The sequence below is a fragment of the Macaca fascicularis genome, chromosome 6 (assembly GCF_037993035.2).
Source record: "Macaca fascicularis isolate 582-1 chromosome 6, T2T-MFA8v1.1".
Taxonomy (NCBI): Eukaryota; Metazoa; Chordata; class Mammalia; order Primates; family Cercopithecidae; genus Macaca; species Macaca fascicularis.
Window position 1 is genome coordinate 144,863,662 of NC_088380.1, and position 27,619 is coordinate 144,891,280.

At 41.1% G+C, this 27,619-nt stretch overlaps 1 protein-coding gene across 3 annotated transcripts in view; it reads left to right on the top strand.

Annotated features, from left to right (window-relative positions):
• Positions 1–27,619, top strand: part of KDM3B (lysine demethylase 3B) — an 86,665-nt gene that overhangs the window by 10,950 nt on the left and 48,096 nt on the right. Inside the window, exons 2-7 of one of the 3 annotated variants that reach the window (XM_005557901.4) lie at positions 9,882–10,049; positions 12,244–12,357; positions 14,532–14,637; positions 16,335–16,459; positions 18,267–18,341; positions 23,434–24,033. In XM_005557901.4, coding sequence (XP_005557958.1) covers positions 9,882–10,049; positions 12,244–12,357; positions 14,532–14,637; positions 16,335–16,459; positions 18,267–18,341; positions 23,434–24,033 — 1,188 coding nt within the window. Of the gene's footprint in view, positions 1–9,881; positions 10,050–12,243; positions 12,358–14,531; positions 14,638–16,334; positions 16,460–18,266; positions 18,342–23,433; positions 24,034–27,208; positions 27,322–27,619 lie in introns of those variants that run through there. The other 2 variants (XM_005557903.4, XM_073994357.1) reach the window with 2 other exon arrangements.

A 27,619-nucleotide genomic window follows, 5' to 3' on the forward strand; every position in this document is an offset into this window, starting at 1 on the left:
AAAATAATAAATGCTGTGCAAGGAATTTGAACGTAATCTTATGCACGTAATTTTTTTTGGCTGAGTAATTTAACTCTTCCCCTTTCATTGGATATTAAAATTGTTTCAGATTTTAGGCTTCATCTATAATGCCATGGTGAGCATTTTTGTGAATAAAACCTTTTCAGTGTTTAGGGTTATTTACTAGGATTATGGTCCGAAGTGATATGATAGACACTGAGTATGTACATGTTTAAGATTCTTGATATATAGCAATTTAAAAAAAAAAAGTCATGCCAGTTTTTACTCTGACCTGAGTTTGCTTATGGAATAAGCATTTATCTGGAGCCCATATTCTGCTACGCATTTAAAGTCTTTATTTCTTGTAATCCTACAGGCAATCCTTTGAGGTCTTTATTGTCCCTATTTATAGGCAAAGGAAGTGAGGCTCAAAGAGGCTAAAGTGACTTGCTCCAGGCTACACAGTTAAGAAATGGGAGAGGTGGGATGCAAATCTATATCTGTCATTCCACAACCCCTGAAAGCACTAGATTCAGGTTATTTCCGTTGTTCCCATGTACTTCACATTTATTTTATTCAGGATGTTAGAAAGTAGAAAAATTTGGGGATATTTGGTAGAAAGCTATCTCTTGAGAGTCAAAGAAACTGTAAAGAGAAAATTATTTTTAATTTGAAAACAGAGGTATTCAACTCATGCATCTACTCCCACCTTGACAAGATATCCCACAGTTGTGTAATATTATTTTTAACAGAGTTCACATTTTGTTTGGAGTATAGGTAGGAAAACTGGAAAATTTAGGAGCCTTGGAAAGTTATCTTTGATTTCCTTTACCATCTCACAGTCATCACCATATCCTGTTATTTTTATCTCTAATTTCTCAAATATACTTTACATTCATCCAGTATTCTTTTTTTTTCTTTTTTCTTTTTTTGAGACAAAGTCTTGCTCTTGTCCCCCAGGCTGGAGTACAATGGGGCAATCTCCACTCACTGCAACCTCCCGGATTCAAGCGATTCTCCTGCCTCAGCCTCTTGAGTAGCTGGGATTACAGGTGCCTGCCACCACGCCTGGCTAATTGTTGTATTTTTGGTAGAGACGGAGGTTTCACCCTGTTGGCCAGGCTGGTCTCAAACTCCTGACCTCAGGTGATCCGCCCACCTCGGCCTCCCAAAGTGCTGGGATTACAGTCATGAGCCACCACGCACGGCCCTTACTGGGTTAGGTCTTTTAACTGGGTTATTATTGCTTTGTAATTGGTCTCCCTGCTTCCAGTTTCTTCCATCCATATCTTCCAACCTGACCCCAAAGGCAATTCTTTCCTCTTTTTTTAAAAAAAATAAGTTAATTATAAATACATTCTTTTAGGCCAGGCACAGTGGCTTACACCTGTAATCCCAGCACTTTGGGAGGCCAAGGCGGCCAGATCACTTGAGGTCAAGAGTTCAAGACCAGCCTGGCCAACATGGTGAAACCCCATCTCTACAAAAAATACAAAAATTAGCCGGGCGTGGTGGTGCTTTGCCTATAATCCCAGCTACTCGAGAGTCTGAGGCACAGAATGCCTTGAACCCGGGAGGCGGAGATTGCGGTGAGCCTAGTGATATTGTCTCAAACAAATAAATAAATAAATAAATAAGTAAATTCTTTTTTAAAAAAGGAAACATCTACCGATGAGGCTAAAATACTGTTCACTGTCTCATCCCAGCCCTCCCACTCACAATCCCCTCCCCTCAGATAATCTGCAACTTGCTTTTTTTCCCTCACATAATGTATCTCAGTGATCTTTCCACATTGGTCTATTAGATAGATCTCATTTTTAAAAACTCCTATTATTTATTCCATAGTATAAGTTGTATTTTAGTTATTCACCTAATTATAAAATGCTTTATAATTTCCATTTTGATTTCCTGTTTAAACTGAGTTTTGAGAACTTCCCCCCATTGTCTTTCTTTTTTCTTTCCTTCTTTTTTTTTTTTTTTTTTTTTTTTTTTTTTTTTTTTTTTTGAGACAGGGTCTCACTGTTGTCCAGGCTGGCGTGCAGTGGCATGATCATAGTTCACTGTAGCCCTGACTTCATGGGCTCAAGCAGTCCTCCTACCTCAGCCTTCCAAGTGGCTAAGACTTATAGGTGCACACCACTATGCCCAGCTAATTTTTTATTTTTGTAAAGATAAGGTCTCACCTATGTTACCCAGGGTGGTCTCGAACTCCTAGGCTCAAGTGATCCTCCCACCTCAGCCTCCCAAAGTGTTGGGGATTACAGGCATCAGCCACCATTCCTGGACCCCATTATCTTTCTATAGTTTACTAGGTCTCCCCACCACCTTTAAAACTGTCAGTGCTCCTTCAAGGCCTGTAGAGGCAACATAAGCTCAGATAGGTCTAGGGAGGAACCAGACTTGTGAAAAACAGCTGGGTGACAGACCAAAAGGTGTAGTGGGCATTGGCAGCCGCTGGAAGTGCACACGCTGCCTAAAGATATTCAAATGCACAAGGCCGGGCGCGGTGGCTCAAGCCTGTAATCCCCGCAGTTTGGGAGGCCGAGACGGGCGGATCACAAGATCAGGAGATTGAGACCATCCTGGCTAACACAGTGAAACCCCATCTCTACTAAAAAAAAATACAAAAAACTAGCCGGGCGAGGTGGCGGGCACCTGTAGTCCCAGCTTCTCGGGAGGCTGAGGCAGGAGAATGGCGTGAACCCAGGAGGTGGAGCTTGCAGTGAGCTGAGATCCGGCCACTGCACTCCAGCGTGGGTGACAGAGCGAGACTCCGTCTCAAAAAAAAAAAAAAAGATATTCAAATGCACAATATAAACAAACGAAAGACCACTCCTGGCCAAACAGCATCTTTGTCAACAGGTTTCAATTTTTCAACCATTAATATGCCAGTCAGAGCGCTTTACAGCTTACTTACTAACCACCTCCTCCTACTGCTCCCAGGACACTTGATCTGCTTTTATTTTTCTCTGCCTTTGCACCTGCTGGAAAGTCTTTCCTTCTTTTTTCTGCCAGAAGTATGCAGCTTGTCCTTTAAGACCCAGTTTGTATACTACTACCTCTTCTTGAAAATGTTCTGGTTTCTCAAAGCAGACATCTTGTCTAATCTAACATAGCCTATTCAAATCTTTATTATTATCCTGATTACTTCGCACTGAAATAATTTCTGTACCTCTCTGTTGGGCTCATCTAGGGTGTGAGTCCCTACTGTCAATTTGCTGCCTTATTTACCTTGATATTCTTGGCCCTGGCAAATGCTTCACTTATAAGAGGCATTCTATTTGTGTTAAGAGAGTGAATAAAACGAATAATGTTATTAATTATAGTAAGAATGGCCTTGAGAACAGCCAGAATCCAAACTGATGATTACATGACAAACATGAAGCCCCATATCACTTGGATTACTACCATCTGATTTTGTCAAACTTAGGATAATTTATTTTTAAAGAACTTATTTAAATGTCACTAAAATGAATATAAATCACATGTAGACCACAAAGAGAAATGCAAGCAAGAATTTTAACACTAACTTTTCTTAACTAATAAAATACTTTACATGTAATCCTTGGGTTCTAACCGAAGCATGTGTTGTACCATTTGCTACTTTTACTCTAATAGTAGAAATTTAATCTGACTTTTTAAAAAATTTCTTAGCTGATCATGGTTTGTTTTAATCAGGCTTTTAAAAAATTATCTTGGCGGGGCGTGGTGGCTCACCCCTGTAATCTCAGCACTTTGGGAGGCCAAGGCAGGTGGATCATGAGGTTGGGAGTTCAGGACCATCCTGGGCAAGATGGTGAAACCCCATCTCTACTAAAAATACAAAAATTAGCTGGTGTGGTGGCGGGCACCTGTAATCCCAGCTACTCAGGAGGCTGAGGCAGGAGAATCGCTTGAACCCGGGAGGCAGAGGTTGCAGTGAGCCGAGATCGCACCACTGCACTCCAGCCTAGGCAACAAAGAGTCCTTCTCAAAAAGAAAAACAAACAAACAAAAAAAAACTCAAACTGTTTTAGTCCTCCCCTACTAAGATTATCAGCCTCCCTTGGTCATCTCTGACTCAATCCAATCACTACCTTTATTTTTGCTAGTTTATATCCCTTCTTTGTGTCCTGTGCCCTGGCCACTACCATTAAGAGTATGTGTTCTATGTACTTAGATTTAAAATGATTCTTCTTCTTTTTCTTTCTTTTTTTTTTTTTTTTTTTTTTTTTTTGAGACAGGGTCTCACTCTGTTGCTCAGGCTGGAGTACAGGCTCATGATCATAGCTCGCTCCCGCCTTGAACTCCTGGGCCCAAGCTGTCCTCCCATGTCAGCCTCCTGAGTAGTGTGGACTACAGGTGTACCCCACTATGCCTGGTTAATTTTTTCTTTTTTTTTTTCTTTTTTTTTTTTGTAGAGACAGGATCTTGCTATGTTGCCAGGTCTGGTTTTGAACTCTTGAACTGCTGGACTCAAGTGATCCTCCCGCCTCAACCTCCCACAGTGCTGGGATTACAGATGTGGGCCACCGCGTCCCACGTGAAATGATTCTTTACCTTGTATGTTCAACTCTTTCATTTTTGTAGCTAGGAAGCCAAGTACAGTCCTGGGCCAGAAACAAGCTTCACTCTTGAGGGAATATGTTTACATATATCCATAGTCCATGTTTATATATATCTACATTCCATATTGCTTTCAAAACAAATTCATATTATCAGATTGGAGCTGTCGTTTGATCCCAGGGTTTTTTCAGATTTAACACTTTATTCCATATCCTTTCCCCAAGTAAGGTAAGAGATAATTGCCCTTAAATTAGGTAAAATGTAACTCCCAAATATTTTAACTTTTTCCTAACGTTTTTAGGTATGTGATGATAGTATTGGATTCTTGAATATTAACTTTTAAAATATTCAAATTCTTATCTACAAAGAATAAAAATCATTACAGCTTTAGCCCAGTGGCTTATTTTAGTGTTGTTCTTGTTTTTGTGTGTTGGTATAACATAGAATATTATGATTCCTATGTTGATTTTTAAAGTGGTTGGCAGATTAGAACTATTCATCATGGCACCTAGCCATTGGTTACCATAGAGCCTCAACCTTTGGTTTTCTGAGGACACCTGGTAGAGTACTGTGTCACTCAGGGTCAGATCCAATCTGGGTATTGAACATTCCAGGCTGCTTTTCATGGTTTGCAAGGTCTTTTCTGTCCTCCAGCCATTGTGTCCTCCTGAGATCAGTTCATCTTTGTGATGGCAGCACTTCTTTTCTCTGGTTCAAAATCGAAGTCATTTTTCAATTCTCCCGTACTTCTGTGTTCAGCTAGTCATCAACTTTGTGATAGGGCTCTTGGATTCTCATAAGCACAAGTCACTTCCTTCCTCATTTTACTACCCCTAACTCTGGGTCATGTAAGAACACTCCCTACTACTCCCCTACCATATACACACACACAAAACCTTTTAATGATAGTTGCATGCACACACCCACACCTCCCATTGACAGCTGGATGAAGCGCCAATCTTTTATCCAAGTGTTCAAGGTCTTCCACATCTACTCCTAGCCTTTTTAGCCTTATTTGCTACTGCTTCCTCCATAGTATGTTAAATAGTTCCTGGCCATCCCAGAACTTAACTGGGGCTTTTGTTGTCCTCAGTCTCTATCAGTTCCTCTGCACCTCTGAAGTGATCTTGTGCCTCTGAATACCCACCATACTTTTTTTTACCCTGTTTCTATTTATCCTGTGACATACTGTTGCCCAAATAGTGCTTTATAATCAGCCAAAGTGCTTTAGAATCTGTTCCTTTATTTAATTTTCACAACCAGTCCATGAGGTAAGAGAAAACTAAGATTTGAGGAGGGAAAAGTAAGTTATCTAGGTTTTGCAAGAGAGTGGAACTGAGACACTAATCCAGGCCTCCTGGAACATGAGCTCCAAGCTTTGTACATTATGCTGCCTTTCTTGGTGCCGGAGTCTGCACTTAAAGTAAGTTTGAATACATCTCTCTCTTTCCAGTTGCCTGTAAGTTACCTGAAGGCAGGGACTATGTCTTATTCCCCTATAACATGTATGTATGAATGAGCCTATTTATATATTAAATATACTGCAGTTCAGTGTTCTGTCCTTTTTCTTTGTAAAAATCATTCTTCTCCTCTCTGAGCCTTGCATCTTTTTATTAAGTAGAAATGAAGCTTACTTTTCTCATTGCTAATTTCTTTGTTGGAGTATTATAGATAATAGAACTAGAACTTTATAACGAATTTAACTTTTGGGATAACTTTTCAGCAGTGCACTTCAGTTCACAAGGATTTGTTACCTGTGAAGAGATTAAACCAGTAGCCAGGCTACTGAGCTATGGTTCCATACTTTCCAAGTGTAAATTTCCTGAATTTTCATATCATTATAATTTTTATGTTGGTTATTTGAGAACACGTATACAAACAAAAAGCTATTGTGAATTCAGTAATATTTTTCTTCAAATTTTTTTCACTGTGGTAAAATCAACATAAAATTTTATTAACAATTTTTAATAGATTTGAATTTTATTAATTACATCATCTACATGTATTTGAAAAATGATAGTACATACATCTGCAAGACCTCTGACATTCATTCTAGGAAATGCTTGGTGCCCCTAATACTTACAGATTCTCCTGGTAACTCCGTAGTTGCCAGTTGGGAGTCATGTCTATGGGGATTCTAATATTGTCCTACATCACTTAGTGTTGCCTTAAGAATTTTGCTCTTGTTGCCTAGGCTGGAGTGCAATGGCACAATCTCGGCTCACCGCAACCTCCGCCTCCTGGGTTGAAGTGATTCATCTGCCTCAGCCTCCTGAGTAGCTGGGATTATAGGCATGCGCCACCACGCCCAGCTAATTTTGTATTTTTAGTGGAGATGGGGTTTCTCCATGTTGGTCAGGCTGGTCTCGAACTCCTGACCTCAGGTTTGATCCGCGCGCCTCAGCCTCCCAAAGTGTTGGGCTTACAGGTGTGAGCCACTGCGCGCGGCCTCACGTGAGAAATTTTTTTTTTTTTTTTTTTTTTTTTTTTTTTTTTTGAGACGGAGTCTCGCTGTGTCTCCCAGGCTGGAGTGCAGTGGCGTGATCTCGGCTCACTGCAAGCTCCGCCTCCCGGGTTCACGCCATTCTCCCGCCTCAGCCTCCCAAGTAGCTGAGACTACAGGCGCCCGCCACCACGCCCGGCTAGTTTTTTTTTGTATTTTTAGTAGAGACGGGGTTTCACCATGTTAGCCAGGATAGTCTCGATCTCCTGACCTCGTGATCCACCCGCCTCGGCCTCCCAAAGTGCTGGGATTACAGGCTTGAGCCACCGCGCCCGGCCCACGTGAGAAATTTTATAGAGCCAAGTAGTTGGAGAAGCTTTGCTTCCCTGAGTAATTGCTGTGTGTTTTCCTTGTGGACAACAAGAACTATGCAACTGACTTTGTCTCCATTTTTATATTGGGCTTTGGGAAACTTAAAGCCAAATATGTTACACAGGCTGTGCCCAGTGGCTCACGCCTGTAATCCCAACACTTCGGGAGACCAAGGTGGGTGGATCAGTTGAAGCCAGGAGTTCGAGACCAGCCTGGCCAACATGGCAAAATCCCATCTGTACAAAAAATGCAAAAATTAGCTGGGCGTGGTGGTGCACACCTATAGTCCCAACTACTCGGGAGGCTGTGGCAGAAGAATCGCTTGAACCCAGAAGGCGGAGGTTGCAGTGATCCAAGATCGTGCCAGCCTGGGTGACACAGCAAGACTCTGTCTCAAAAAACAAAAAGTCATAGAATCACAGCAGCTATATAGATCCTTATTTCCTGCTAAGTTTTCCTTTTTTTTTTAACTTTGATAGTGACTTCCTGTTGTAGTTTGCTTGGCTCTGATTTTAATTTATAATTTATTGTTTCGTTACACGTGTTTCCCAAAAGCCAACAAAAATCCTTAGTTGATGGAGTGGGATATAAATAAATAAATACTCTGGCCCTTTTGTGACCAGCTATATATTAGGCACTGGACATATCTATTATAAATAGTGATAATTTATATACATATGTAGCTTTTTTTTGAGATAGAGTCCCACTCTGTTGCTCAGGCTGGAATGCAGTGGCATAATCTCGGCTCACTGCAACCTCCACCTCCCGTGTTCAAGCAGTTCTCTGCCTCCGCCTCCTGAGTAGCTGGGATTACAGGTGCCCGCCATCATGCCCAGCTAATTTTTGTATTTTTAGTAGAAACAGCGTTTCACCATCTTGTCTAGGCTGGTCTTGAACTCCCAACTTTGTGATCCACCTGCCTCAGCCTCCCAAAGTTCTGGGATTACAGGCATGAGCCACCGTGCCTGGCCACATATGTAGCTTTTGATGCTGTGTTGACTCATCTTCAGAAGTCAGAATTTATATAGAAAGTCAAAGCTGGGGCCAGCCAGGGTAGCTCATACCTATAATCCCAGCACTTTGTGAGGCTGAGGCAGGAAGATTGCTTGGCTCCAGGAGTTCAAGACCAGCCTGGGCAACATAGTGAGACCCTGTCTCTGCAAATAATCAAAAATTAGCTGGACATGGTAGTGTGCGCCTATAGTCTCAGCTACCCAGGAGGCTGAGGGAGAACTGCTTGGGCCTAGGAAGTCAAGGCTGTAGTGAGCCATGATTGTGCCACACAGCACTCAGTTTGGGCAACAAAGTAAGACTCTGTCTCCAAAAAAAAAAAAAAAAAAGGTCAAATCTAAGCATAGTATTTATTAGAAAAATGTAGCTTCATTTAATGTAATCTGCTTTCAGAACTGTATAAATACAGTGTCTACTTAAGTATATCTCAAGAAGTGAAGTATCTGTTCAGGGAAGAAGAAAGCATTGTGACTACAGCAAGTCTCTGCTAGCCGATGTGAGATTACTGCTGACAGTTGCACTTAAGAATCCACATGCAGCTTTGTGTGGTGGCTCACACCTATAATCCCAGCACTTTGGGACGCCAAGGTAGGAGGATCACTTGAGCCCAGGAGTTCAAGACTGGCCTGGGTAACATAGTAAGACCCTATCTCTACTGAAATAATTAATTTTAATTTAATTTTAAATTTTAAAAAAGGCTGGGCACAGTGACTCACGCCTGTAATCCTAGACTTTGTGAGGTTGAGGTGGGCAGATCCCTTGTTCAGAAGTTCAAGACCAGCCTGGGCAACATGGTGAAACTGTGTCTCTACAAAAAATAAGCTGGGCATGGTGGCATATGCTAGTAGTTCCAGCTACTTGGGAGACTGAGGCAGGAGGATCATTTGAGCCCAGGATGCAGAGGTTGCAGTGAGCTGAGATCACGCCGTTTCACTGCAGCTTGGGCGACAGAGTGAGGCCCTGTCTCAATCAATCAATCAATAGAATCCACACACAGGAATGGGAGAACGATGTTTTTCAGTATTTTATCTTTTTGAATTTTTGCCATATACATACATCACCTATTGAAAAAATAATTAAAAGTTCACAATTTCAATAGAAGTATTAAAAATTTCTTCCCATTGGATTATGAGCTTTTTGAGACCAAGAAGTATGCCAGATTCCTTTCTGTACTCGTGAACCTAGTATAGTATGCCCTCAGCTAGTTTGTGTAAATATGAATTAGAAACTAAGAGTTGCCAATTTCAGTAGGGACATGACTAAAAATTACTGAATGACTGTGAATAGTTCATGCCTCCTTAACTCTGTTCCTCCTTTTCAGAATGGGGCTGAGACCAGCTTCCTGGCTCTGAAGATCAATTTTTATTGACATCCATTAAAAGATCTTAAACACAAGTTAGAATTATTCCTAGTCAGTTGTTCAGAACAGTGGGGTTTATGTTCATTTGTAAGTATAGTGTGAGATTTTTCCAAGTGTGACTTCCAAACTGCTTTTTATCTCTTTTTGCAGATCTTTGTAGAATTTGATGGCTGTAACTGGAAACAACACTCTTGGGTAAAAGTTCATGCTGAAGAAGTTATTGTGCTTCTGCTGGAAGGATCTCTTGTATGGGCACCCCGTGAGGACCCAGTCCTTCTCCAGGGTATTCGAGTCTCCATTGCACAATGGCCAGCCCTGGTGAGTGGCTTTTACTGGGTGGGAACGTATCTGAGCTTTACTCCTATAAACATAACTATGACATGTTACAGACAGAGTATGTATAAGAACTGTATACTTTGTCCTTAACATACGTTTATTCTGAAGTTACTAATGCAAAAATTAGGAGCAGTCTTTTCTCCTTTGTCCTCCAAAACGTTTTATATTAGGTGATATTTGATATGAAAGAATTTTTTTGGCCGGACACCGTGGCTCATGCCTTGTAATCCCAGCACTTTGGGAGACTGAGGCAGGAAGATCATTTAAGCTCAGGAGTTTGAGACTATCCTGGTAACATGCCAAAACCCCATCTCTACAAAAAATATAAAAATTAGCTAGGTCTGGTGACGCATGTCTGTGGTCCCAGCTACTTGTGGGGCTGAGGTAGGAGGATGGCTTGAGCCCAGGAGGTTGAGGCTACGGTGAGCCATGATTGTGCCACTGTATCCAGCCTGGGTGACAGAGTGAGACCCCTGTCTCAAAAACAAAAAAAAAAACAATGAAAAGAATTTTTTCACCTTTAGTCTTTTCTCAGAGCAAGGTTTTGAAACATTATTTGTAACCTTTGAAGTTTTTTTTCAATTATGGAGTGAAATAAAATAGCATTATAAAATTTATTTTATTTTTTTGAGACGGGGTCTGGCTCTGTCACTCAGGCTGGAATGCAGTGGTGCAATCACAGCTCACTGCAACCTCTGACCCTCAGGCTTAAACCATCCTCCCACCTCAGCCTCCCAAGTAGCTGGGACTACAGATGCACAGCACTGCACCCAGCCTAATTTTTGTATTTTTTGTAGGGATGGTTGCTCATCATGTTGCCTAGGCTGGTCTTGAACTCCTGGGCTCAAGCAGTCCACCTGCTTCAGCCTCCCAAAGTGCTGGGATTATAGGCATGAGCCACTGTGCCTGGCTGTGTGTTATAAAATTTAATTGTGAGAGTATCCATTTGTTTCTGTCTGTCCTATTAGCAAAGTATGGGTATAAATGGTAACTTCTAAAAAATCCTAATTCTCATGTGGCTAACCAAATTAAATAAATAATATTCAAAACAATCTTTTTAACCTATTGATGATATATATCATCACTTACTAAACTGTCTTTTCATTTGCTTTTTTTGTTGTTGTTGTTTTGAGACGGAGTCTCACCCTATCACCCAGGCTTGAGTGCAGTGGCACGATCTAGGCTCACTGCAACCTCCACCTCCCGGGTTCAAGCGATTCTCCTGCCTCAGCCTCCCGAGTGGCTGGGATTACAGGCATGCACCACCATGCCTAGCTAATTTTTGTATTTTTAGTAGAGACAGGGTTTTACCATGTTGTCCAGGCTGGTCTTGAACTCCTAACCTCAGGTGAGTCACTTCTCCCAGCCCTGTCATTTGTTTTTTTTTGTTGTTGTTGTTGTTAAGGAGTTTCATTCTTGTTGCCCAGGCTGGAGTGCAATGGCGCTGTCTCGGCTCACTGCAACCCCCGCCTCCTGGGTTCAAGCGATTCTCCTGCCTCAGCCTCCCAAGTAACTGGGATTACAGGGGCACACAACCACAATGGGCTAATTTTCTATTTTTAGTAGAGACGGAGTTTCACCATGTTGGTCAAGTTGGTCTCGAACTCCGGACCTCGGGTGATCAAGCCATTGAGCCCGGCCTCATTTGTTTTTAAGGCCACTTTCCAGTTGAACTTTTAGGAAAAGCTCTTGTATAAGTGCATATGGGGTCTCTTCATGACTTTTTTGTAGGCTATTTATTTATGAAATGCTAATATGAATTAACCATCCGTATTTATGCCGTTAATTATTTTATAAATTTCACAAAGATTTCAAGAGTTCTAGCGATGATAACAGTATAACTCTTTATTCTGGGAATTTACTGTAATTTAGCTCCCTTGAAACCTGACAAGATTGGCCCTGTTCCTAGGCAGAATTAGGAGAATTTCTGATTCCTCTTGTCCTTTTTAGCCAATAAGAGTATTGAGCTGACTTTCTGCATTAGTTAGCTTCCCATGACTATTTGAGGGGTAGATGCCAGGTTGGGAATGTTTCCAAGGACTTATGCTTTAGCTTATCTGTATTTACTGGGATGAAAGATATAATAATTATTTCTTTGAAGTTAGAGATTTGTTTGAATTGCTATTTTTTTTTAATTCCCAAGTTCTAATCAATTTCTTGTCATTGTACTTCACAGACTTTTACTCCCCTTGTAGATAAATTGGGTTTGGGTTCTGTGGTTCCAGTGGAATATCTTCTGGATCGAGAGCTTCGGTTCCTGTCGGATGCCAATGGGCTGCATCTGTTTCAGGTATTTAACACTTGCTTCAGCCTTGAGCCTATTTTTTTCTCATTGCTAATTTCTTTGTTGGTATAAATATAGGTGTTTCCCCTTTTGCTAGGTGGGAACATATTAGCGTTTCTTATATTACTTCCTCCAGTAAATACGCTGTGCCTTTATTTATTTATTTACTTATTTTTTTGAGACAGAGAGTTTTGCTCTTGTTGCCCAGGCTGGAGTGCGATGGCGTGATCTTGGCTCGCTGAAACCTCTGCCTTCTGAATTCAAGCAATTCTCCTGCCTCAGCCTCCCAAGTAGCTGGGATTACAGGCATGTGCCACCAAATCCAGATAATTTTTGTATTATTAGTAAAGATAGGGTTTCACCATGTTGGTCAGGCTGGTCTCGAACTCCTGACTTCAGGCAATCCACCTGCCTTGGCCTTCCCAAAGTGCTGGGATTATAGGCGTGAGCCACCGTACCTGGTATTTTATAAATTTTATTTATTTATTTATTTTTGAGACAGTCACCTAGACTAGAGTGCAGTGGCTTGATCTCATCTTACTGCAACCTCCACCTCCCAGTTTTAAGTGATTCTTGTGCCTCATCCTCCCAACTAGCTTGGGATCAAAGGCACATGCTATTACACCTGGCTAATTTTTGTAGTCTTTGTAGAGACAGGGTTTTGCCATGTTGTCCAGGCTGATCTCAAACTCCTGGCCTCAAGTGATCCACCCACCTTGCCCTCCCAAAGTGCTGGGATTACAGGCGTGAGCCACCGTACCCAATCTCCCTGTGCATTTTAAAGTTTTTCTGCTCGCTTGAAAAGTACTTCTGGTGGCTGAGGCTTCTTTCTTCTTCTACACGGCTCTACCCTACCCTAAAACCACCCAAGATTTAAGACCACAATTCTGAGTCTCTTCAGAAGAGGTGGTTTCGGCCGGGTGCGGTGGCTCACACCTATAATCCCAGCACTTTGGGAGGCCCAGACAGGCGGATCACGAGGTCAGGAGATCGAGACCATATTGGCTAACACAGTGAAACCCTGTCTCTACTAAAAATACAAAAAAATTAGCCAGGCGTGGTGGTGGGCGCCTGTAGTCCCAGCTACTTGGGAGGCTGAGGCAGGAGAATGGCGTGAACCTGGGAGGCAGAGCTTGCAGGGAGCCAAGATAGTGCCACTGCACTCCAGCCTGGGCAACTGGGCGACTGGGCAACTGGGTGACTGAGCAAGACTGTCTCAAAAAAAAAAAAAAAAAGGAAGAGGTAGCTTCTCTGAGGTGGCTATTTCTGTAACTTGAGTCCAAGGGGGCCTATTCATTATTGACATCCAGGAGTTTGGACTGGTTCCAAGCAACATGAAGTATCATAGTTACAAAGAGAAGGGACTAGTTAATAGTTAAAACAAACCAGTGTCTGAGTTATAGTTTCAGAATTTAGGAAAATACATTTATTTCTCACTTGTAAGGGTTGCTGTCTGCAGGAAGAAAATCAGGAGACTAAGAGTTTTACTGTCTTACTAAGACAGACAAGAGTAGTTATTTCCTAAATTGTCTTCCATGAGATGTTAATGATGATTTCTTTGTTGATATGTCTTCCCTGCTCATTAGGCCTCATTCCCTCTCAGCAACCTTGCTTTATTCATATTTATAATCTTAGTGCTTTATGAGATAGCACTTAGTAAATTTTGGATAAATACTGAAATAAGAAAAAAGATGTACAAGGAATAAAATGTTTTGTGGTCAAATAAGTATGAGAAACACTGGCCTAAATAAGTTTCTTTCCTGTATCTTCGCAGAGTCTTTAATAGGCTATTGTATGTAGAAAGATATATAATATTTCCTAATCCTAATTGATCCTAGCATTCTTAATTTTTGCAAAACATTTCATGAGACTAGAGTTCTTCTCTTTTTTTTGTTGTTCAAGAGACAGGGTCTTATTCTGCCATCTAGGCTGGAATGCAATGGCACAGCCATAGCTCACTGCAGCCTCAAACTCCTGGGTTCAAGCGATCCTCCTGCCTTGGCCTCCAAAAGTACTGAGATTACAGGCATGATCACCACACCTAGCCTGAGACTAAGGTTCTGTAGATACCGTTTGGCAAATGTTGATACGCAGCTCCTTAGGATATGATTTTTCTCAACTGATTAGATGTTTGCTATTCATGTTAACATTCAGTTGTTTTCTTCTTTTATCTTTACCAGATGGGAACAGATAGCCAAAACCAGCTTCTTTTGGAACATGCTGCACTGAGAGAAACAGTTAATGCTTTGATCAGTGACCAAAAGCTACAGGAGATATTCAGCCGAGGTAAGAACAGATAGTCTTCTGTCCCTGAACTCTGATTCAGGTGAATGATCACTGTTGAGTGATAGTATGGGATACCACGCAACCTTAAACATTTGTACTTACCTTCTTTTTGTGGGCAGAGTCAGATGCTACATGAAGGATAATTATTATTATTTATTAAAAAATAATGAAAATAAAGAGTATCTCCAGTTAGCTGGATCTCTAGAATAGAGATCTCATTCTCTCTCCATCACTCGTCTTATGGAGGTGTCTGTAACAGAGGTGAGACTCTGTATTATTCTGTCTAAGGTCCATCCATCCCCTTAAGATGCTCTTAGAGCAAAAACAGGATCTCATTCAGACCAGCGTTTCCGGTTCATTCTGCATTTCATAATATACAGTTTTATTGTGAGTTGAGTTTTAGTTTTTTTTAATTTCTTAAATATTATGTACTAGACAGTGTTAAGGCATTGGGGATATAGCAATGAATTAGAAAATCTTTGCTTTTTTAACTTACAATCTACAAGTTTCTCAAGAACTAAAAACACCAACAAATAACTTAGAGTGCAGAGTATAATGTGTCCACAGACTCATTCACGTTAAAAGCATGTTGTTTTTAAGAATGAAAAAAATTATTAGCTTTCAAGTTCAGATACAAGTTTTGCCCAAGATTCTACACAAAAGGTGTAAACTATTGGCTTCATTTATGTTATACATTCACTCCCCTTCCTTTCTTGATCTCATAATAATCATTATTTTCAGGGAAATAGTTTCCTTGTTTCTCTTTTGTCAAAATAAATCTAAACAGGTAAAGGTAGAAAAACTGACCTATTGGGGAAGGAAGGTGTCAGGATAAAATGATGTTAAATAATCAAGGAAAGATACAGTGGAAGAAAGAATATGAGGAAAATTGGTAGCAGAAAAGAAAATTGAGTGGACAGAAGGAGAGGTAGGACATAGAAAAGTTACAGAATCTTAATTTTAGCTCTGAGAGAGAATAATCTAAAATTGGTAACGATTTAGCTATCTAGTCTCAATGAACAAGGATATGGCGGGGGGGAAACTGTCCTTGGAGGACAGCTTAAATTGCAGAGTAACATTACCTGCTGATAAAGTAATATATTTGAAACTCTGCGTTCCTAGGAAGACAGGTGCTATATTTGTTCAGCCTATTATTAGTGCAAAAGGCTGGAAACGTCGTAAATTGAACTCTCCACCCACTGTTATTGAAACTCAGATACCAGAATGTAAACGGCCATATATAACATAACATAACATAACAACATAACATAACATAACATAACAGCACATTCAACTTAGTGGCCTCCCACTTTTTTTATGTACATGTAGTTAGATACATGTCAGGTATCTAACTACATTTTCATACTACCGTAGTTTTTTATTTGGAAGTTTGCTTTCCTTTCCTATAATACTTTCAGAACTGGAAGATTGAGGCAAGGGGGCATTGGAGGGCTGGGAAAGTCTGAGGAATTTGTGAATAAATGAAGAATTTACAAAGACCACTGGAAGAAACCATTCAGGTTTTGTTTTTAAATTGCTGAGTATGGTAAATCTGGAATTGCTCATTTGTTCAATTCTATAAAAGGGGACCAAAAGTGCCAAATATTTACATTACCTAATTTTCCTTTGACTTTTAGAAACAATTATGAAATATAGCTTAGCCAAAAATATTCAATACTGACTGATCTCCCTTTTAGGTCCCTACAGTGTTCAAGGTCACAGGGTCAAGGTATATCAGCCAGAGGGGGAAGAAGGGTGGCTCTATGGTGTTGTGAGCCATCAAGACTCCATCACTCGTCTTATGGAGGTATCTGTAACTGAGGTGAGACTCTGCATTATTCTGTCTAAGGTCTGTCCATCCCCTTAAAAAGGATGGTTTAGATAGGTGAGCACTTCACTATGTGTAAGATGACTTGGGTCCCATCCCTGACTCTATCACTTAATAGTTGTGTAACCCCTAGAAAGGCTATTGAACTTTCTTAACTTCACTGTTCTCATCTATAAACTAGAGGTAAATATGTAAACCCCCACTGACCTTACAACACTGTTTTAGGTCCTGAGATTAAAGTATCTGAAAGTGCTTTGAAATCTGTAAAACAATATATAAATGTATGATAGTAGTATTATATTCATAATGGTTAGTAGTTGGAGTGCAGTGGTGCGATCACAGCTCACTGCAGCCTCTGCCTCTCGGGCTCAAGCAATTCTCCCACCTCACCCTCTGGAGTAGCTGGCACTACAGGCGTGTGCCACCACACCTAGCTAATTTTTCTATTTTTTGTAGAGAAGGAGTCTTGCTATGTTGCCTGGCTGGTCTCAAACTCCTGGGCTCAAGTGATCTACCCACCTCAGCCTCCCAAAGTGTTGGGATTACAGATATGAACCAGTGCACCCGGCCAAAATATTTATATATTTATTTATATGATATATATGAGTTATATGATACATACTTTATATGATATATAATTTATATGCTGTCTATAAATATGTCACACTTTAGTAACAAATAGGATCATATTGTACACATAGTTACATAATTTACCTTTTTTACTTAATTGTATATAATGATCATTTTTGTATGTAAATGTAAAGATCTGTCTCATCCTTTAAAATAGATGCATTCTTTTCCACTACATAGATATATCATGACTAATCTAAAATTGATAGACATTTAAATCATTGCCAATATTTTCACTAGTACATGTAATATCACAGTGAACATCTTTTTACATTATTTATTGGAATAAATTTGTATGTATAATTACTAGGTCAAAGAATATGCACAATAAATTTGACATTTTCTATCAAATTGCCCCCCTACAGGGTTTTTATTCTCTAATAGTAGAATGATTCTTTTTTCTTTTTTAAACAGAGTCTCACTGTGTTCCCCAGGTTGGTCTCGAACTCCTGGTCATCCTGCCTCAGCCTTCCAAAGTGCTGGGGTTACAGGCATGATCTACCATGCCCGGCCTGGAGTGATTTTTTTTTTTTTTTTTTTTTTTTGAGACAGAATTTTGCTCTTGTTGCCCAAGCTGGAATGCAATGGCATGATCTCGGCTCACTGCAACCTCCACCTCCCGGGTTCAAGCGAATCTCCTGCCTCAGCCTCCCGAGTCACTGAGATTACAGTCGTACCACCACACCCGGCTAATTTTTTGTATTTTTAGTAGAAACGGGGTTTCACCATGTTGGCCAGGCTGGTCTTGAACTGCTGACCTCAGGTGATCCACCCACCTTGGCCTCCCAAAATGCTGAGATTACAGGCATGAACCACTGTACCTAACCTTAGAGTGATTCTTTTAATGATTATTGGTTCTGAAGGTTTTTTGTTTCATACTATACAGAATAAGATGGTTTTAGAGATACAGGATTCAAAATTAACATCGCTAAAAGGCACACTTGGATATGAATTCACTTCTTTCATTCATTTGCTTAACAAATATTTGAATGCTTACCGTGTTCTAACCTGTTGTAGCAGTAAATGAGACAGTAGAGAGCTCTGCTGTCATGGAGCTTTCATTCTAGTAGGTGAGTCAAAACAATAAAGAGATAATTACATCGATTAGGAAATTACATAATTATGTCTTTATGGGCAAGGCATTAAACATCTTTTTCCCCTCCTACTGTAGAGTGGTGAGATCAAGTCGGTAGATCCCAGACTAATCCATGTGATGCTGATGGATAATTCAACGTCTCAAAGCGAGGTATAGTAATGGACTGCATTCCTGAGCAGACTCATGAGCTTGCATTATCTTGCTGTATGTAGATCCCTTATATATGTGTTTTCCATGGATGCCCTTTGAGTTGTTCAGCTTTAGCCACTGTACATTTTTTTGCTGTCTCCACAGTCTGTCTAAGGGGGGATGTTCTCAAGAAAGAGACCTAGTTTGAGCAAACCCTTTTAATCATGACTATGTTCCCTAATTCTTCTAAAATGCAAGGCTGGTTTCTTCCTGTATTCTGTCAGGACAGGTATATTTGAAAGATACAGTAGTCAGTTAAAAGTGCAATAAGCAGTAGTAATACTCGTGATCTACCAAGTAACAAGAAATGAAGGATAAACTATGTCCACTTTTTTTTTTTTTTTTTCCATTCGGTGGCAGGGAGCTCCAAGGGAGTCTGAAATTCTGTATTCCCAAGTAGAATCAATTCAAGCTGGTACCTAGTTCAGTGTTCAGCCCACAGTGAATTGGTTACTCCATAATTGTTATGAGCCTGCCCAACTCTTGGTTTATTCAGAATTAATGTAGCCCAAAAAAAGATGTATTGATGATCTCTGGGCCAGGCGCAGTAGCTCACACATGTAATTCCAGCACTTTGGGAGGCCAAGGCAGGTGGATCACTTGAGGTCAGGAGTTCAAGACCAGCCTGGCCAACATGGTGAAATTCTGTCTCTAAAAAATACAAAAAAAAAATTAGCCAGGCATGATGATGGGTGTCTGTAATCCCAGCTCCTTGGGAGGCTGAGGTGGGAGAATCTCTAGAACCTTAGCTGGAGGTTGAAATGAGCCAAGATCGCACCATTGCACTCCAGCCTGGGTGATAGAGCAAGACTCTGTCTCAAAAAAAAAAAAAATCTCTGCCTAAACCAATCGAGTAATTCTGTGTGAATTTCCTTCAGTTGACCAGCTATCCGCATATTCCTCACAGTATCTTAGCACCTCTGTAATATTGCTGTCTTTGCCACTCCTGCTAAGTATATAGTCTTTCCTCATCTTTATCCAGTCATTCTTCCTAAAACAAGATCAGAATAGGAAAAGAAAAAAAAATTTTTTTTTTGAGACAGGGTCTCGCTATCTTGCCCAGTCTGGTCTCAAACTCCCACCTAAGCCTCCCAAAGTGCTGAGATGACAGGCATGAGCCACCGTACCTGGCCAGGGTTAAATTTGAAAACTGTTTACTACATGTAATATTACCACAAATAGGGTAAGTCTCCTGACTGTGTTTGCATGGCCGAAAACACCTGCTACTTTGATCATGTATTGGTCCCCTTTTTTGTTCCTTTCCTTATTTCATTCCTTCATTAAGCACATATTGTATGCCAGGTACTATTCAGCTGGCCAAATGTAACTGGGGAGTACTGGTCTCAATGTTATAGGCTGCTTACTCACATATGAGTAGCTCACTGTAAGTAGGACTTACATATAAGTTGTTTAGGGACTGGTAGTAGGTTTCTGTGAGCCAGGCTCTGCAAGTTGGCTGGATGACTTATAGGTGAGATGTTTGGTTTGTGTTTGTTTGTTTTTGAGACAGAGTGTTGCTATGTCGCCCAGGCTGGAGTGCAGTGGGGCGATCTCGGCTCACTGCAACCTCCACCTCCCGGGTTCAAGCGATTCTTCTGTCTCAGCCTCCCGAATAGCTGGGATTACACACGCGCACCACCATGCCCACCTAATTTTTGTATTTTTAGTAGAGACAGGGTTTCACCATATTGACCAGGCTGGTCTCAAACTCCTGACCTCATGATCTGCCCACCTTGGCCCCCCAAAGTTTTGGGTTTGCAGGCGCGAACCACCACACCAAGCGATCTTTGGTTTTTAGCAGCAGATGTTGGTTCTTCCTTTTTTAGTATTAGCGTGATATTACTGTTTTCTTTGCTAGCAAAGTCCAATTATTTTTTATAGTTCTGCCAAGTTTGATAGTAACCTTTTTTAGAGATCCGTGATCACCTCATCTCCTTTAAGTATGGGTGAATGAACAAGAAAGAACAGAGTTCACTGATTGTGATTTACATCAGTAAAAACTGGGTGGTGACAGAGATTGAAGAAAGAATTTAAAAGCTTTTAAAAATCAAAAGAGGCCAAGGCAGGTGGATCACCTGAGGTCAGAGTTTGAGAACAGCCTGGCCAACATCATGAAACCCTGTCTCTACTAAAAAATACAAAAATTAGCTGGGCATAGTGGTGGGCACCTTTAATCCCAGCTACTTGGGAGGCTGAGGCAAGAGAATCGCTTGAACACAGGAGGCGGAGGTTGCAGTGACCCAAGATCGCGCTATTGCACTCCAGCCTGGGTGACAAGAGGAAAACTCCATCTCAAAAAAAATCAAATAAAAAGAAAATCAAAAGAAAACAACACTTAGCAAACAGATAAACTTCTTGAATGAAAGGTTTAGAGACAGTGCGGTAGCTCACGCCTGTAATCCCAGCACTTTGGGAGGCCGAGGTGGGCAGATCACCTGAGGTCAGGAGTTTGAGACCAGCCTCGCCAACATGGTGAAACCTCGTCTCTACTAAAAAAATACGAAAATTAGGCCAGGCATGGTTGCTCACACTTGTAATTCCAGCACTTTGGGAGGCTGAGGTGAGTAGATTACCTGAGATCAGGAGTTCGAGACCAACCTGGCCAACATGATGAAACCCTGTCTCTACTAAAAATACAAAAAATTAGCTGGGCATGGTGGCAGGCACCTGTAGTCCCAGCTACTCGGGAGGCTGAGGCAGGAGAATCGCTCGAACCTGGGAGGCAGAGGTTGCCATGAGCTGAAATCACACCATTGCAATCCAGCCTGCATGACAAGAGCGAAATTCTGTCTCAAAAATAAATAAATTAATTAATTAACCGGGTGTGGTGGCACACGCCTGTAGTCCCAACTACTGGGGAGGCTGAGGCAAGACAATCACTTGAACCCGTTAGGTGGAGCTTGCAGTGAGCCGAGATCATGCCACTGCACTCCAGCATGGGCAACAGAGCAAGACTCCATCTCAGGGGGAAAAAAAAAGGAAAGGCTTAGAAACTTAGATAATATTACCAAAAGTATAGGGAAACAAAAATCTTGAGCTGTGCTTAACAGTTTTTTGTTTTGTTTTGTTTTGTTTTTTTGAGAAGGAGTTTCCCTCTTGTTGCCCAGGCTGGAGTGCAATGGCACAGTCTCGGCTCACTGCAATCTTCCCCTCCGGGTTCAAGTGATTCTCCTGCGTCAGCCTCCCCAGTAGCTGGGATTACAGGCATGCACCACCATGCCTGGCTGATTTTGTATTTTTAGTAGAGACGAGGTTTCACCATGTTGGCCAGGCTGGTCTCAAACTCCTGCCCTCAGGTGGATCCACCCACCTCAGCCTCTCAAAGTGCTGGGATTACAGGCATGAGCCAACACGCCAGGCCTCCTTAAGAGGTTTTTTGTTTTTTTTTTTTTTTTTTTTGAGACGGAGTCTCACGCTGTTGCCCAGGCTGGAGTGCAGTGGCGCGATCTCGGCTCACTGCAAGCTCCGCCTCCCGGGTTCCCGCCATTCTCCTGCCTCAGCCTCCTGAGTAGCTGGGACTACAGGCGCCCGCCACCGCGCCCGGCTAATTTTTTGTATTTTTAGTAGAGACGGGGTTTCACTGTGGTCTCGATCTCCTGACCTTGTGATCCGCCCGCCTCGGCCTCCCAAAGTGCTGGGATTACAGGCTTGAGCCACCGCGCCCGGCCCTTAAGAGGTTTATAGAAGACAGTTTAAGGAGAAAGGACGGTAATGAAGGCAGCAAAAGAGGAAAAATACAGAAACTAGGACTGGCAAAAAGAAATTTAAAAATTTTTGAGTTTACATTGTAACAGCTATGATAATGATTACAATAAAGATATAGATCTGCAAAGAATTTATAAATATTGAAGGACGTAAGAGTACATTAACTAAGTTGGTAAATATTAATGGCTAAATAACTGTGTGTCACATATTACCACCCCCACACAAGTTTCTGAATAAAACCATCTGGAAGTTACCCAAATAATGCTAAAGTGAATACCTGTTTCATGATGGAAAGCCAATCTAAAAAATGTTCCAGCTGTAACTTTGCTGCCCAAAGATTGCTCTAGAAAATGTTAGCTGCATCCCATACCTGACTCCCTTCATTCTCAGGGAGAGAGTCTATTCAGAGATGGGAATTGCCCCTTCTAATCCTATATCATCCTGGGTTGTTTTGGCCTCTTAAATAAGACACAAGATTTCATGAGGTAGTCTGAAATTACTAGAAGAAATATGAGATTTGCCTGTTTGGCTAGTGGTAGCCAGCTTTTTTCCCTTTCCTCTGTCTAATGCTTTGAAATAAGATCTGGGGATTGAGTTTTTACAGTGTCTACATGAGCAATCCAAACCTGTCTCTTTCAGGTTTTCTTTTCTTAATTTATTTTACTTATTTATTTATTTATTTTGAGACAGAGTCTCGCTCTGTTACCAGGCTGGAGTGCAGTGGCGCCCTCTCGGCTCACTGCAACCTCTGCCTCCTGGATTCAAGTGATTCCCTTCCCTCAGCCTCCCAAGTTGCTGGGACTACAGGCATGTGCCACCACACCTAGCTAATTTTTTATATTTTAGTAGAGATGGGGTTTCACCATGTTGGCCAGGATGGTGTCAATCTTCTGACATTGTGATCTGCCTGCCTTGGCCTCCCAAAGTGCTGGGATTACAGACATGAGCCACTGCGCCCAGCCCAGGTTCACTTTTCCTTTGGTCACAGACTCACAAATGTTGGTTTAGTGACTTCTCGTTAGAGAAGGTTCCCTATTTCAGTACTTAAAATGCAAGTTTCTTTCAAGCAAGGAAATAAATATGTAATAAAGTGAGTTATTTCATCAAGGGGTAAGAGAAAGTTTGCCAAGTGAGTTAACCTCTGGTAACTATTATCTTGAATGTGTGTATATAAATTGAGTCACAGAAAGATTAGAGCTTTTAACAAAGGGGATGTTTTAGAACTGGCATTGGAACTTGGCAGTCTATGCCTGCTTTGTCTGTTTCTAGAGATGGGAAAGAGCTAATGGTATATGGTATTCACAGGATGAAAGTTTCCTTGTAATCTTTTTTGAATTTTGTTTTGTAGGGGGGTACGTTAAAAGCAGTAAAATCTTCCAAAGGAAAGAAGAAAAGAGAAAGCATAGAGGGTAAAGATGGCCGGAGGAGGAAAAGTGCTTCGGACTCTGGGTGTGACCCTGCATCAAAGAAATTAAAAGGAGACAGGGGTGAAGTAGACAGTAATGGGAGCGATGGAGGTGAGGCAAGCCGAGGGCCCTGGAAAGGAGGGAATGCCAGTGGAGAGCCAGGGCTGGATCAGAGAGCCAAGCAGCCACCGTCTACATTTGTCCCCCAGATTAACCGCAACATTCGCTTTGCCACTTACACCAAAGAAAACGGCAGGACTCTGGTGGTGCAGGATGAGCCTGTAGGTGGGGACACACCTGCATCTTTCACTCCGTATTCTACAGCCACAGGTCAGACACCTTTGGCCCCAGAGGTGGGTGGAGCCGAAAACAAAGAGGCAGGAAAAACACTGGAACAAGTTGGCCAGGGCATAGTGGCTTCCGCAGCTGTGGTCACTACTGCCAGCTCCACCCCAAACACAGTGAGGATCTCAGACACTGGCCTTGCAGCAGGGACTGTGCCAGAAAAACAGAAAGGCAGCCGGTCGCAGGCCTCGGGAGAGGTGAGTTACTTCAGGGGCAGATTTGCAAGATTTGGGTTTACTCTTTCGCCCTCCTTTATTGCTAACATTAAAAAACATTCAAGTGCCCCAGGGAAGGAGTATTTCTGAGATGTGCTTAAAATGTACTCTATGGAAGGCCTTTACTGCTCATTGGGTAAATGTGTATATTTTAATAACTGTATCAGCTCTTAAAAGGCACCGGAACAATTGGGTGAATCAAAAACTGATGATAAAACCTAATTTAAAGACATGTTAAAGTAGATCTGGTGGGGAATGTTTTAAGTTCAATTATCTATTTAGTTCATATAGTGGTCAAGCCTCTACTAGGCCTATAAGAGGTGAGGTTAATGAATTACAGTATTAGTAATAGTGAATACTATAATTAAGGCTATGTGTGCAAGCCACCATTACTCTGTTTTCAATTCGTCATTTTCTGTGATATTTTCCCTTGAGGCTGAGTTAATTTCCATCATTTGATATGGCCATGAAAGGTTTTTTTCTCCCCAACTTCATCTTTTTAAGCCTTACCTGGAAAATTCGATGGATATCATCACAACAGTATCTGATTTCCTTTGTTCTTTATCTGATATGCATATATGGTTGCTAAAATGGAACCTCTGTTAAATGTAAGTTAACATCAAGTTGTCTCCCTAATCCAAAATATCAAAATCACTATAATATAATCTTTTTGACTAATTTTGGTCACCAAAATATGATTTATGGTGCTAGTCATCTTTTTTTTCCCAAACAGCTATTAACTCAAGCTAGAATATGAAATACAGAGATGAAATGGTTAATGATTTTTAAAAATTATATATAGGAAACTATTGTATGCTACGTACTGTATATTATATGTAAAGAATTGAAACCCCTATTTGAAGGAGCTCACATCCTAAAACGGAATCATTTCAGATATAACAATGCCAGACAAAACATGACAAACATGACTTCTTTCCCTCCCCAACAAGTGCAGATTGTTAATCCCTAGTGTGCAGGGATAGGGAGGGAGATGAAATGTCCACACAGAAGAGGAGAGGGCCTGTAAATGCAAATTTCACACTGTTGATGGTTTGTGCTGTTAGTTGACCAGCATTCCTAAGATAACCAGGTGAGGATCTTACATGGATTTCCAGTGTAAATCGTCATAGTGTCTAAATTATTTTTAAAAAGCTCCATGTCAAAGGCAGTGTGAATGTAAATGGGGCTTACAAAATAGACCAGGTTTTACATGCTATAAAAGAGACCCACTGAATGCTGCTACTCTTAGAGTAGCAAAGCTGAATATACGAAATTCATATTCAAAGAGTATTTTCTTTTAAACAGGTTGAGGAAATTTTTGTGACTATAAAATTTCTATAAAACATAGTCATGTTGCTATGTTTCTGTTTGGTTCTTCTAGGATATGATTTAAAAGTATAGAAATGAGCCAGGCACAGTACAGCTCATGCCTGTAATCCGAGCATTTTGGGAGGCCGAAGCAGGTGGATCACTAGGTCAGGAGATCGAGACCATCCTGGCTAACACGATGAAACCCCGTCTCTACTAAAAATACAAAACATTAGCCAGGCATGGTGGTGTGGGCGCCTGTAGTCCCAGCTACTTGGGAGGCTGAGGCAGGAGAATGGCATGAGCCCAAATGGCGTGAACCCAAGAGGCAGAGCTTGCAGTGAGCTCTGCAAGTGAGATCTGCAAGTGAGATCACGCCATTGCACTCCAGCCTGGGCAACAGAGTGAGACTCTGTCTCAAAAAAAAAAAAAAACAAAAACAAAAATAAGCTGGGCTTGGTGGCATGTGTCTGTAATCCCAGCTACCCAGGAGGCTGAGGCAGGAGAATCACTTGAACCCGGGAGGCGGAGGTTACAGTGAGCCAAGATCGTACCACCACTCCAGCCTGGGTGACAGAGTGAGACTCCGTCTCAATAAATAAATAAATAAATAAATAAATGTGTGGAAATTAATGTTTTCATTACAATGCCTGATCTAAAATAAAGACAGCCAACAGGAAACTTCTTGCCCTAAAAACTGGGTTGAGATGAGTTTCTCATTACCTTTTTATAAGAAAAGGATTTGGAATTTAATCATTTGAAGGAAAATGAAAGACTGTCCAAATTATTTTTCATTCATGTGTGTATTTATTTTTAAAGGGTAACTTTAGGAGTGAAACATGAGCTACCCATGCTGGTTCCTTGAAGTCATGCAGGTATCAAGGCTCCTGGCCAAATCCTGCCTGTGAAGCAACAGCAGCACCTCAGGGCTGTGTCTGTTCTCTTTTTCTCTATTGTGGGGAGGGAGTTTAAGTCAATGCTTACTGGTCAGTAGGAAGATAAAGAAAAAAGGAGCTTTAATTTTTTAACTTTAAGATACCCTGAAGTAGTCTCTGTAGCACAGACAGAGGCAAGCCTAGGTGGCCTGCTTGATTCTTACGTCTCTGTGCCACCCCTCAAGGAAAGCCTGAATGTTAACTCCTCTCGTGTATTTAAAGAATAGTTTAATTAAAACTCTGTCCCATCTTTATAAGAGAATAGCCCTTTTGTTTATCGGGAATCCCTTTAATTGTAGTAAAATATACATAATGTAAAACTTATGACTTGAAAATGTACAGTTCTGTGGCATTTAGTACATTTACAGTGTTGCAAAACTATGAAGACTATCTAGATCCAGAAATTTCATCACTCCAAAAGGAAAACTCCATATCCATTAAGTGGTGATGGAATAATTTTTATTTCCAGTGTTTTAAAGTGAATATTAAGGTATATCATCCTCTACTACTTGAAAGTAATCTATGATGTGCAAGTCAAGTACTAGGATCTGGGTTTTATTAAATTAATAAATATTAAGTAAGGGCTCATAACTACCTATGGGTCTCTTCTCTCTCTCTGTGTGTGTGTATGTGTGTGTGTGTGTGTGTGTGTGTGTGTCCCTCTTGTCTATATCTGGGTACATTAATATATAGGAAAGTTCGTTCTTTTTTTTTTTTGAGACGGAGTCTTGCTCTGTCGCCAGGCTGGAGTGCAATGGCGCGATCTGGGTTCACTGCAACCTCTGCCTCCCGGGTTCAAGCAATTCTCCTGCCTCAGCCTCCCGAGTAGCTGGGACTACAGCCACGTGCCACCATGCTCGGCTCATTTTTTGTGTTTTTAGTAGAGACAGGGTTTCACCATGTTGGCCAGGATGGTCTCGAACTCCAGACCTCGTGATCCACCCACGTCGGCCTCCCAAAGTGCTGGAATTACACCAGGCCCCATTCTTTATACAGTCATTCACAAGCAGAAGTTAACATTTTGAAGGTAAAAGAAGGAAAGGATAGTGTTTTATTATTTCATTCTTCAGTTACGCTGAAAGCTTTTTTTGGGATATTGTCAGTATATACATTTATCCTCTTGGTTTCTTATTAGATTCTAATTATAACAAAGGTCTTGGTAAATAGCTTGCTTTCTTTAATTTTAGCATCTGTATGTCTAACATTAATTGAAGTAGATATTCAACTCGTAGGTTGACTTGAACCCATAAATAGATGCCAAAATCCAAAAGGGTCCATGTTGTGGACTTTAAGATTAATGAGGAGAACACTTTTCTTTAATGTGC